Source organism: Lissotriton vulgaris, chromosome 1_1 (genome assembly GCF_964263255.1).
Source record: "Lissotriton vulgaris chromosome 1_1, aLisVul1.2, whole genome shotgun sequence".
NCBI classification, from domain to species: Eukaryota; Metazoa; Chordata; class Amphibia; order Caudata; family Salamandridae; genus Lissotriton; species Lissotriton vulgaris.
This window is the reverse complement of record NC_141685.1, coordinates 964,531,715-964,545,079: the sequence shown is the minus strand read 5'-3', so window position 1 is coordinate 964,545,079 and position 13,365 is coordinate 964,531,715. Positions and strand designations below refer to the sequence as shown.

Sequence of the window (13,365 nt, the reverse complement as noted above, 5' to 3'; positions counted from 1 at the left end):
AGTATACTTCCTGTTACCGAGAATCATGTTGTTGTGTCCTCCAACCACTAGATGTTCCAGACCTTATAAATACTCCAGTATTCAGTTGTTCAAAGACGCGTGGCCTCAATAAGCAGGCGTGTCACCTGCAGGTAAATGTACCTCTTTTCCCCCAAAGTCTTGTATTTGTTCTCAGTGTTTCTAGGAGGCATGTGGAATCCATGGATGCCACTGCTCAAGGCAACTGAGTGGGGTCAGCAAAGACTCACAGTTCCAGTCTTCATTTGACCAGGTTTGCAAATACTTGCGGTTCTTGTTCCGCAGTGCATAATGGACCACCAACCTCCAGAGACTGAGTCCAAAATGGCCACTATGAAAGGGGTCAGCATTGGCCCCTTTCGACATGGCCATTGGGGTTCAGAAAATCACCTGGAGTGGAGCAGTGCCTAGATACGTAGGGGTGAGACTGTATCACTCTCCCAAAGACCTGTATGAAGGGAATCACTGCAAGGCGCTAGCGGGAATAAGAACAGCGGTGGGCTTTTGGAAAACATTACCTCTAGCCCAATTGGGTGAGTAGCCCTCGCCAAAGTGACCATAGTCCCACGACTACTCTATCACTTTACCAACCTTCCGGTAATACCCCCGTGCCCCTTCTTCCGGGAATTAGATACAGTGCTCGCCTCCCTCATCTGGGGAGAGGGTCGCCATAGGGTAGCCCTAAGCACTCTGTACCTGCCAACAGATCAAGGGGGACTGGGAACACCATCCTTTGAGGCATACTTTTTGGCAGCGAGGCTGCAGTGGTTATCGCACTAGACAGCAGAGTGCCACATAGGGGAAACATTTACTGACGAAGGGCGGATACCTCTCCCGGCATTCCGTTGAATGCTAATGCCCAGCAGAAAACCGATGCGTACTCACCCCATGCAAGTATCAATAGCCCACACGTGCATGCTGAGAATACTTGCATGTCAAGAGAGAGGCTTCTATATTCCCCACTACTTCCATTTGCAGGGTTCCCTCGAAAGGACAAATACTATACTACTTGAGCCGTTCAAGTATGGACCGAGCACTCAATAACCGAGATGGAATCATTATTTGAGGACAGACAGCTATAGACTTATGACCAATTAGTGGAGGAGTATACCCTTCCTCCGGGTCAATTCCTCCTACACAGGCAACTCTTAGACAGCAGTCGTCAATATTGGGATTTGACCGAGGGGGAACCACCGACACATCCGGTAAAACACATGATCCTGTTTATGGGAGCGGGTAGACACCTAATTACCTGGCTTTATAAGGCTATCCGGAAACTGATTCTTAAGCGTCTGCACTCAATAAGACAGATATGGGAAGACGAAGTGAGGAGGGCATTCAATGATAAGGAATGGGAAAAAACTCTGGAATATCCCAAAAAGGGGTCCAGAAACGCAGGATTCAAAAACATACCATTCAACATTCTCCACAGAGCATATCTTACACTAAAACACCTCCATCGTTTCTACCCAGTCTTGCACTTTGTATATCCCCGTTGTCAGACCCCTGAGGTCGGATTCAAACATATGTTCTGGGATTGCCCCACTATCCAGCAGAACTGGGATAACATACACCAGGCAATCCGAGCAACGACAAACATCACAAACATATCTACATGGAAGGCTTGTGCTATCAGGGTCTTCAGCAGGAGAAAATCCGATTAAGTACAGAGCTGTTTCGCAATCCTAGCTATTCACCTGGCGAAGAGAGGGTTGGCCATGTATTGGCGAGCATCGGAGGGACCCCCAGAAGAAGCCTGGGTGGGTGTGGTGACAAACTGGGGTGCAGCAGAAGAAGAGGTACTGAGAGACGAGGGAGTGAGGGGAATACGCAAGCACCACTTATCTATGGAATGGGCACAGCTACTACACCAATTCAAGCAAGAAACCGCACCTGCGGAATCTCCGAGGCATCATAGCCCCAGACGCCACACCTTTCCCCAACGGAACGCTAGAAGCACATAATAGGACAAGCCAAATAACCAGAGACAAGCATAATGCAGAGGTCATACCCGTTAGTCCGGCACGCCAAGCCATAGTCGCCTGTAGTGATCCCCCCACGCAACCAAACCATGAAAACACACTATAACCAACCACACAGCAGTTTTCAGTGACACACATTCCCGCCATCCCCTAATAACTACCTCAGTTCAACCCCAACATTAGCAGTTATTACTCTCAGCTGGCAGTTTCGAAGCCGGTGATAATTAAAAGGGAACACACCCCACACAACATTGCATTGTACCTATAAACAAATAAGGGGACAGACATAGCTCCGAAACCACGGGAAGGTTAACCCAGCCATATTACTGAAAGCACTTTGACAAGGTAAATGGATTTACCCATAAGGCAGCAACCAGAATGTAACAATGATACTGTACAAAAAGCTATTGTAAAATTAGAACACATACAGTTATTTGCAAATGCATGTTGATATTTTATATCTGAAATATGCCAATTTGTTTTGTGGAATGCTAAAACCCAAAAAACAAATTGAAACAAAAAGAAATAAGAGGGGTCAGCATAAGAAGTGTAAAGCAGCAAAATATGAAAATGAAGAAGCCTTCCAAACCAACCTATGTAGTACCTCTAATCACTTGGGATTCTCTGAGGATCTACCACTGCATCAGAATTGATATTCGATACAGGTATAATAAATAGATGGCTCCCCAGCAATAAAGTAAACATGTAAAATGTCCCCAGTTTAGAAAAAAAAAACTTTTGAAAACCAACCAGACAAACAGCAATAAAATTCATGGATAAAAAGGGCAGACTAAATTACGGCCGTTTTACAGGTCTCCTTTTATGGTCAACACAGTAAATGCTGCAAGCACCACGTTCAGTGCAAGACCGCCGACCTGCAGAACCGTAATCCAAAATGGCCACCATAAAAGAGGTTGACAAAGAAAGTGCGAACTTGCAATATATTAAAATGAAAAACTTCCAAACCATCTTAAGTAGCATCTCTAATGACTTGGAAATGTGAGAGAATAAACCACAGCATAAGAGGAGAGTTGACCTTTCAACACAAGTGTGATAGATGGCTCCCGCAATAAAGTAGCAGTTAAACATGCAATCAATGGTAAAAAGTGATTTACAAAACAATCAGACAAACAGCAATGCAATTCATAGATCCAGAGTGTGGGCCAACTTATAGCCTCACATTGTGTCTGCCACACTGGCACTTGCTCCTCTGCTAAGGTGGAGGAGCGTCGCCCTACTGGTTTTCAGCAGTGCAAAAAAAGGAGAAATAAAATGATAATAACACAATGTTAACATCATTTTATTTTTCTGTGCTGAAACCAGTTTTGGTGCAGGGCGGGTGAGGCTTGGCTGTCGTCACAGCCAGCAGAGTGAGGAGTGGTTGGTGCACTTAACTCCTTGCGTGCGTTCGTCGACCAACGGCCGTCACGAGCACTACCTCGGTAGTGGTGCACGTCGATTGGCCGACGCTGCCCCACCCTCGCAATGGAACGCCCTCACCGCAGCGGAATTGCCGCCGCGGTAAAAGGGTTAAGTGTGAATGACCTTTTGGCTGGCCGTATTGGGCTGGCCAAACAGTCATGCACACTTAGCATGTTCTCCACCTGACTATATTGCACAGCCTGGGTGGAGATCATACACAGGCTCCCACTCCCTGTATGAGCGTTGAACCAGGCCTCTCAGACCAATCATGACACTGCTGCCATGTTGGTAACAGCAATTTCATGATTGGCTAAGGGAGTCTGGGAGCCTGTGTGCTTCCGGTTGATAGATGAGGATGGAGTAGAGGCGGTGGCCAGCAGCCACGTAAATGAAACTTTTGTTTCTTTTTTTCTTTACAACCCCCCCCCCCCCCCACCCCCACCCCCTCCCCCGCCTCCTACCTATCACTACTGCCCTGGAGCAGCTGCCACTGCACATGCTCCGAGTAGCAGCTTCAGAGCTAGAACACTCACCTGCAGAGTTGGAGCCCAGAATAAGTGGTCAGCATATTAAGTACAAAGCAGCAATATATTGAAATGAAAAAGCCTTTCAAACCATCCTAGATATTACCTCTTATCAGTTGGAATTTCCAGAGGAACAACCACAGAATAAAAAGAGAATTGGCCTTCAAATACAAATGTGGTAAAGGCCCCCACCCCCTCCAGCAGAACTGTATAGAATTGCAGGAGGCATAGATCAAAGAGGGGGACCTGACTGACGACTGTCTACAAGCTATACCCATGTGGCGAGAAAAGGGAACTGAAAGTACATCGCTGCCAGGAGTGGAAGGTTCATCATCTCGGTCAAGGATGGTTTGTCCTGGCAGGTGAATGTAGTCTGATTCCGGTGAATGTCAATAGACTTTTTGTGAAAAAAGATTGGATTGACATCAGCTCACAAAGAGTAACAAAAGGAGTGATAGTTTTAGTAACATAATTGTAAACATTACAGTGATCCATTACAGGCATCAGTGCTGAGTATTATCCAGTACTATTTGCATGTGCAGAAACCGGTTTAGCTTACTCTTTCATGTCAATTCATTTAGCCGCAGTAACAGCTTAGTTGCAAAATAGAGAGTCCCAGTCTTTTCTGAGCCTTCCAGTTATGAATGCTTATTTGGTAGATGTGAAATTCACCGACGTATGGCACACCTTTTAAACCAATGCATTCAATCTCTCTCTGCAGGTTGTTGTTACCCAGAGTTTTTTTGTTTTAAACTTTGAGTTATGGCAAGGACCCGAAGACACTGAAGGAAATATGTTTGCAGAAGGTGCTGCTGTAGATTAACACGCTTTACACAGTCTTGGCAACTTGTGTTGTACCAACACTAGATGGCTGATTGTGCAAAATATGTGACTCGACGGCACTTTAGGTGCAAACTGATTGTTACGGGCAAGTAGCATTTTCCTTACCTGTACTCCTATATATTCTTAGTGATCATTATCGTTGTATGTATAGCTGGCTGCCACTTTTCCCCCATCTATGTTGGTGAAGCGACTCCTATCCCATCAAGGTGCTCCAAATAGCATTTAGTAGTATGAAGAGCACACCTTTGCCAGGGTTACAGGTTACCATACTTGCATAAAAATGTTGCACTTTCACAATTTGCACCTTTGTCAGCATATTTGTTTATTAAAGAAAGCAAAGAACATTTTCAGTTTTGGATATCAAAGTATAATACTTTAAAAGTACTGTGGGATCCTGTTCAGGCCACATTGAAATTCTAACAAGTTTTGTGTTATGAACAAGATCCGACGAGAGAGAATAACCACTTTACAGTCCTATGCATAGATCGGGATGTGTCCGCCAACCAGTCAGTTATACATGGAAAGTTATTGACTGCCAAAAATCAGGTTACGTGTTTCAGTTGACATTTTCTGTAGTGTATAATTAATATCGCCCAGGAAGAGGTGGGATGGTTAAAGTTAATGGAATAATAGAAACGTCTAGTTTAATTTGTGAGCATGACAGGAACAAGCCTACGCTGTTTGTTCTATGGTAAGAACGTTGGTGTTAAGGACAGTGAGCTATGAGGTGAATAGAAGCACAAGAATAACCACTGTGGCAAGGATGCAGGAAATGAATATATTTCCATGCTGTCCATTTAGTCTGATGTAGATCTGTGAGAGTGTGCTCAGGCAGGCAAGACTCAAACTCCTCAAACTCACCTCCTACATGGAAACAGACTATCACACTCTCTCTCTCTCTCTCTCTCTCTCTCTATATATATATATATATATATATATATACTTAATTTTAGGCCTCGCCTGAGCCAGCGTGCATGCGCTGCTCTGCGAGGCATTGAGTAGGGGCTTTTGAGCTCTGAACACACGCTTGTGCGTGCTCTTTTTTTTTTTTAAGCCAGCAATTGGCTTGTGCATGTGTCTTTTTTAAAAACACAGGACGCAATTGGTGCAAGGTGGATGACTGTCCCACCTTGTTTGTTGGATGACCTAGGATCCTCGGGCACGAGCTTCAATCCCATCTGTCTCCAATTATCGCGTTGGCGGTAATTGGAAACAGATGGTGCTTGCGGTAATTGGAAACAGATGGTGCTTGCGTTTTTTAGGTCGAGCCGAGCGTGCACGCCCACACCACTCCCGCTGCAGCTGCTTTCACTTTTGCCGCCACTTGTTATGGGAAAGCCTCAGTTGAACAGTTTGTTATTTCCGGCGGTTCCTCGGTCTGTCCATCTGTGCCTTCTCGTGGTGTGTGTGTTTTAAGTCGAGCTTACCCTGTGACTAAACTTCTAGGAGGAAGGCTCGGGACACTCCAGGTGTCAGACGTGGGCTTCATGAAGGGTAATGTAAATATTAGCATTTTCTCTGGAGCAGGCCATCCTAAGAGGAAAATGTTACAAGCACCCCCAGCACGTTATTAACTAATTTTCACAGTCAGTACAGGATTCAGACCAGCAGAGGAAAACATTGCTTGGTAAGCACAACCTTAATAAACTATTATTGTCTTAAAGCCACAACCTCTTATTTGTGCTCACCGAAGTGTGGCCAAACAAGTGCAGTTCTTAGTTGGAGGCAAAACAATTACAAATACATTTCACTGTTATGTCTCACATTTCACTGTTCTGTCTCACATTTCACACGAGCGCACGCGCACCTCGCAGCTCGCATGTTGGTGACTTGTTTTCCCTTACAGCACGCGTGCTTACCACTCGCGGGACACTGGTCTTTCATTGACTAGACAAGGCTTTCCCCAGGTGGTGTTACTACTGCAGTAATATATTTAGTGGAACCACTGTGTTCTTTTTTTGAGCACTTTTTCGTTGTTAGCACTGCGAGTACCAAAGCTCCTACCTCTCTAATCTGTGTTCCGAATCTGCATTGTACAAGTTACCCCTACATGTCCTATACATTTTCACTGCAGCACATTTCAGCCAGCACCACAGTTGCTAACGTTTTACGGGAAACCACCTCCGACAGTGTAGCGGCTTGTATTGTGCCTGACACCGGAGGGACGAGCAGCGCGTGTCACTCTCTCACTTCAAGAAGTCGCAGGAACGGTGGGAGCACAATGCCATCTCCACAGGCGTCCCTGTGCCAACAGTGGCTGCCGCATGTATCGCACTCACAGGACTGGAGTGCTTCACCTTGAAATGCCCCCTCTCCCGTCCCCCGCCTCATGTCGTGCAAACTCCCTCCCTACCCTCTCCCCGCGTGTGCAGCATACACCGTATGTGTGAATGAAGCAGCACGAGAAGCCTGGCTTTTAAGGGGTGTCAACTCATTCACATCCTTGTGAATTACAGAGGTAATTGAGTTGAACCTGCAAGCTCATAATGACACCATTTGCCAAACGAGCGCAAGGCTGTGAATGAACTATTTGGGTGGGGTCTCATCAAACTCCACTCTCGTTTCAACATGTTTTGACCTTTTTAACAGAACTCATAGGTCTCATTGTCTGGTTTTCAAACGATGTCCTTGACTTTACATTCACACCTAGGGTGCAGTCTATCCATGTGGATGGTATTTTGCAGTTCGAGGCACACAACATATGGCCAAACACACACCGAGGCTTCCAATGCATCACTGATCTCCTAAAGGAAGAGCAAACACAAACCGTGCACGTTTGCGCCCTCCTCCCCAACATTTTTAATGAACTGGCTCAGTTTGAACATGGTTAGTGTGCTTTGGTATTACTCTGGACAGCGAGGCAAAGCGCGTCTTTCTATGTCCCGAACAAGGAAAGAGATTGCAAAACCCACTGCCAAAGGCTTCCGAAAGGAGGCGCAGACGCGAAGCAGGATGAGAGAAATGAGGAGAAAGCGTGCTGTTGCGGTAGCTCTGATATGTGCCCTTTGTTTGCTTGTTTGTTTGTTAGGGGCTGCACCCCGGAACCCCAGCTCCAGTGCACCTGCATATGACACCGGTGAAGTCTTACTGAGAGAGAGGATTATAGTTTTTGGTTTTTTATAATGGGGTGGAAATTTTTGCACAATGGCTCTTCAATTAACAACACAATTAGTCAATTACGTTGAAGCTCTGAAACCTCTTAGAGGAGGACATCTTCAGGTCTGAGATCAATCTGGTGTGTTCCCTTTGAGAGTCTATTGTTCAGAGATCAATCACCACCTTACGCTTAATGTCTGCAATTATTCAGTTTATTAGGAGAACCTCTCCCGTATTAATAAAAAAAAGTAGAAATTGTTGAGCATTGAACCAAATCTGTTAGCACCAATGACCTTGTAAAGGTGAACCGTAATCAGGTGGCTTGTTGACAACATTTGATAATGAAATATTCAAGGCCACAGTACGAAATTATGACAGCATTGTTTGAGAGCTGAAATGTAGGGTTGCACCTGCAGAAAAAGTTACACTTAGTTCTCAATACTATTCAACTGAAGATCTAATTAGGGCGACGTTAAATTACAATGCCCACCATAGAGTTTTGATGCCCTTAGCGTCAATTCCATTCCTTTTATTTACTCTAACTATTCCCCTGCAGCGCTTTGATTGCGCTCCGCACCCGTTGATGGATGTGCGGACCCAGATCTGCTGATTCCAGGAATATGCTGCAGAAGGCGAAATAGGATTCTTGTCATTAACCCGCCCACGCATTGGGCCATTTGTCAGGCCTCCATGAAGCTGTTTCTTCTCTAGCGATACTGTAGATATCAAAGAAGTCTCGTAGACAGCTCTTATTGATGGTATTTTATTCATTAAGTAACAGCTTAATAAGTTCCAATGTAAGTCTTAATATAGGCCCCACCAGGAGCAGCCTCCTGGCTGCTCAGCCCATCTTCTCCAACTGCTCCCCCTTCAAGTACAAACATCCATAACATTCCAAATGACATCATATAGCCAGAGCATCAGGCAGAGAACCAGGGCAAGGGAGATGCATTACATAAGAAGCAGATTACTACACATACCCCACATAATTACACTCTACTCAATGCAACATAGATACACTCCACATACCACTCGGTACCATATAATTACACGCCACATAATTACACTACTCAATGCAACATAAATACACTACACATAATACCACTCAGTGCCACATAATTACACGCCACATAATTACTCTCCACATAATACCACTCAGTGCCACATAACTATATGCTACATAATTACACTGCACTCAATGCAACATACACTCCAAATAATACCACTCAGTGCCACATAATTACACGCCACATAATTGCACTCTATTGAGTGCAACATACACTTCACATAATACCACTCAGTGTCACATAATTACACGCCACATAATTACACTCTACTCAATACAACATAAATACACACCACATAATACCACTCAGTGCCATGTAAGAACAAGCCACATAATTACACTCTGCTCAATGTAATATAAATAGACTCCACATAATACCACTCAGTACCTCATAATTACACACCACGTAATTACACTCTACTCAATGCAACATAAATACACTCCACATAATACCACTCAGTACCACATAATTTTATGTTTAAATCTTTTTTTAATCAGGTTGTTCAGTTGTATATAATGCCGTTTTGGTTTGTTTAACCCCTTCGCTGCGGCGGGAATTCTGCCGCAGCGCTAAGGGGGCGGGGAGGTTGAGCGGCGCTCGCATGCTCGTGATGGAGCCGCTCCGTCACTAGCCGCAGTTGAGCTGTGCTCGTGACGGAGCCCGCTCAATGGAACGCTCAGCACAGGCGCGAAATTCGCGCCGCGCAGGCGCGCCAAGCGGGCCATGACGGAACCGCTCCGTCATGAGCACAGCTCAACCGAGGCTCATGACGGAGCGGCTCCGTCATGAGCATAGAACGTGTTAAAGGTAACAAAAATGCTTAACACTTTATATTATAACTTTTCAACATGATGCACAGCAGCCACAATGCTCTACAACATAGCCAAAAGTTCTGGCTAAACACATAAGGTCCCAAAGGCGAGACCTATTGGCTATGCCAATGCTTGTTTTTATATAAAGAGCGCTACCTTAAATAGGGGGGTGGTCTGATGTCCTTCCTCCGATGTCCCCTCCTCCCTTGGCCACTGCAGTGAGTTTTTCAAAGGCTGTGCCAGAGAGGACACAGCAGTCAGAAAATCAATAGTCCGTTTAACTCAGAATAGAGTAGGCGAACCAAAGGTTGGGTCACAGGGACTACCCTGTCTCCCAAACTCTAAATCGTTTACTAAGACTTAAACTCGATTTGTGGATATGCAACCAAATCAAAACTTTTATGGATATGTACCCTTCGTCTTCTTGTTCTGTGTAAACCTGGAGTGAAAATCATTAGTCATATTTTACAGGGGTGTTGAGATTGAAATGTTGGTGATTATCTTTCTGTAAGGCAATTTGTTTTTCTCTACAGCTCCCCTGTATATCCGTCATCACTGGTTTGTTCCCAGAACCCCAACATTGTGATGGGATCGCAAGTGCATCCGGGAAATTTGCACTTACCTTTCCCAGGGTGAGTACCTATTGGCAAGGGGTCTTGCGCAAGAAACAATAAAAGGATGTTGCTTACGTGTGTAAAACAAGCATTGGCAAAAACAACAAGATCGTGCCTTTGGAAAATATTGGCTTTGCCATTGCCTTTTAGAGATGCTGTACACCATGGGCCAGATGCTGTGCAGCATGGCCCAGAAAAACAAAAGGCAAAAAATGTAAAGTAGAGATTACACAGCTGTGTAATTTTATAGTCGTCTGCACCACCCCTTTTGTATCATTAGCATGTGCTCCTACACAATGACATGGGCACCATATTGGTAAATAAAAACATGAAAAAACTGGTTCTTAAGGCGGTCCTTGCCTAAAAATAAAAAATATAGTATTTAAAAACAAAAAACAAGATGATGGCCATTGGGGCACGGGTGGACAGGGTGGGGAAGGCAGGCAATGCGGGGGGCGGGGAGTGAAAAAGCAGCAGAAAACGGGGAGCAAAAGGGGCGGGATGAGAAGCACACAAGTGAGAAAGCAACATCGAGCGGTGGAAGGAAGATTGGCAGAGGAGAAGGATACAAGAGAGAGCTTGCAGCACTAGAGAGACTGCAACATGGAGCACAGGCAGGTATTTGACCAGGGTGAAGCCCGTGATGGAGAGAACTGAGAAACACATGCACTCTCATGGAGTGCTTAAGCAAAAAAAAAGTAGTTCCTTAAAAGTTAGCAGTGGAAGGATAGAAGCCAGCCAGTCAGACACATGGTAAAGAGGCAATGCTCCAGGGGTGGGGAAAACACAAGATGCACAAGCTGTGCCAAGGAGAGCTGTTGAATAAGAAGTACGCAAATGAGAGTGATAATAAAGTCAACCAAGCAGCAGAGAGGCTGTTAGTCCCTGTATATACTTGGAAAGCTCCCAGTAGAATGTTTGCAAACATACAGCTTGCACTGTCTGGTATCCTTGAAGTAAAGAGAGTGTAGCTTAATTTGGAAATGCATTCCCCATCAGCCAAACATTCCATAGCGCTACTGAGGAGCAGCAGTTATTCCTTGGTGCTGAAGAGATATATTTTAGTCAGGTTGTAGCATTGGGAGTGGCAGAGATAAGGACGGAGAAGACAAGCAGGGATACAGAAGCAACAGCTATTGTCTCGACAAAGGCATTGTCATAGATTTGGGAGAGAGCAAACACATATTGGTACAACAGTGAAATCTTGTGGCCATTTAGGATGGCAATGTTTGAGTGAGCGAGCATCTTCTGGTGTAAACATGGCTCTTTTTGACCATTCAGAATATGGTAATGGATTGGGTCTTTGACAGAGTTTGGAAAGGAAAGTCCCCAATTGATGCAGAACTCAGTGATTGGAAAGCCAGAGTTTAGAATTGGGTGAAAGACTGATGGGAATTGGCTGATACTGGTAGAACAGTGGCACCCAGAGGCCAGGTAATGGCAGACAACCAGCCTAGAAAGAAAGCATACCTTGGTTGATAGTTGTCAATTAAGGCTGCCCTTCCTATATTCAAAGCCTTGAAATAATATTTGGCCACCAGAGCGGACCTCTGAGAAAACATATTTAATCTTAACATTTCCGTTCCTCTCTAACAGTATCTTTTTTGTTTCCATGTCTAGAAACATTACTATAGACTAAAAAAAATATGTTTTTAAAATGTTGTGTACCTTTACTTTTCGTTTTTAAAGTCTGGGAAAGTGTTACCACCATTTGCATAACTGGTATTCCCTCTTTGTAATAGTGGGTGACATGTCTGACTTTATTTGAGCATGTGCTGCCCTGCTGCGAATCCTGCAGCAGTCATTTTAGAGTAGCGAGATGTTACATTCAGATGGCACGGTTATACTGGTAGCAGCCACTTCAATGAGGAATTCCACACCTGCCAGCGAGGTCTAGCAATTGTTGTGGGAGAGACAAGACAACATAAGAGGAGTTGGTCACCTCTGCAATGTAAAATGTAATGAAGGTAATCATCACGACACACACAATCACACACACACTGACCCTGAAGTAAGTACATAAAGCATGCAACCTAAGCTGAAGGCCACTGTTCAATTAATCCACTACTATCTGCTTATATGTGAAGGATGCATCAGATATTAAAACATTGGTAACAGATTTAAATTAGTTTAAGTTATTCTAGAAAATTGATTCAAATCCACCCCTAAAGGGAAGACTGTAGTTTTAAGGGATTGCCTTAGTACTTGAAATCAAAATAATTCTGTGCAAGGAGTGGCATTCAAAGGCATGAAACTACTCAGTACCAAAATTAAATAAATCTATAGTGACTGGTGGACTGTATATAGGAAAACACATTAATCGGTGCCAAGCAGCAGTCTAGCTCCCTTAGTAATGTTAACAAGCAAATCCAAGCACTCCAAATGTTTGTCATAAATACAGTAATCCTGAGGTAGTAGGCCACCTTAATCCAAATTCTCAGTTCGAGCCCAGGAGGTGTAATCCAAAATCTTCACACAGGGCTAATGGTGATTTCCAATGCCAGTTCATATTTCAAAGAAGAAATAATCCAATATAGAGCTTTTCAAAACGAAAGGCAAATAGTATAATCGACATAGAACCTGTCAGCCAACATGTGTTTCGCCGATAGGTCGGTAACTCCTGGACTTCTTCAGGGCTAATAAGTAGATGAGTAGGTATTCAGCCATATAATGAATATCAAGTAAGAGTGGCACAGTGGTGCCAGAATCCAGTCAGATGTCAAGGGTATTGAAAGTCTGTTATCCAACTAAATATCCCAATAAGGAGAGTGCTCCTCGTGCTCTTGTAACATGGACCACCCTTAGTAGTTCAGTAATGAAGCAATCTCTTTGGCTATTACAATATGAAGCAGGGATTAGGGACCCTTTTCTGAACATACTGTATTAGCAGATATAAGCTGTACCCTCAAATGATAATGCCATGAAAATGAGTCAGAAGATGAAGTGTGGATAAAAGGTGTAAACCTAAAAGGCATATACTGCAAAAT

General features: G+C 44.3%; 1 protein-coding gene across 8 annotated transcripts in view; it reads left to right on the top strand.

The window, feature by feature from the left end:
* STAT6 (signal transducer and activator of transcription 6) overlaps window positions 1–13,365 on the top strand; it is a 725,020-nt gene that overhangs the window by 660,538 nt on the left and 51,117 nt on the right. For all 8 annotated transcript variants that reach the window (XM_086959999.1, XM_086960023.1, XM_086960016.1 and 5 more), the window contains one exon: window positions 10,298–10,396. In XM_086959999.1, the coding sequence (XP_086816125.1) occupies window positions 10,298–10,396 (99 nt within the window). The remainder of the gene's footprint in view (window positions 1–10,297; window positions 10,397–13,365) is intronic.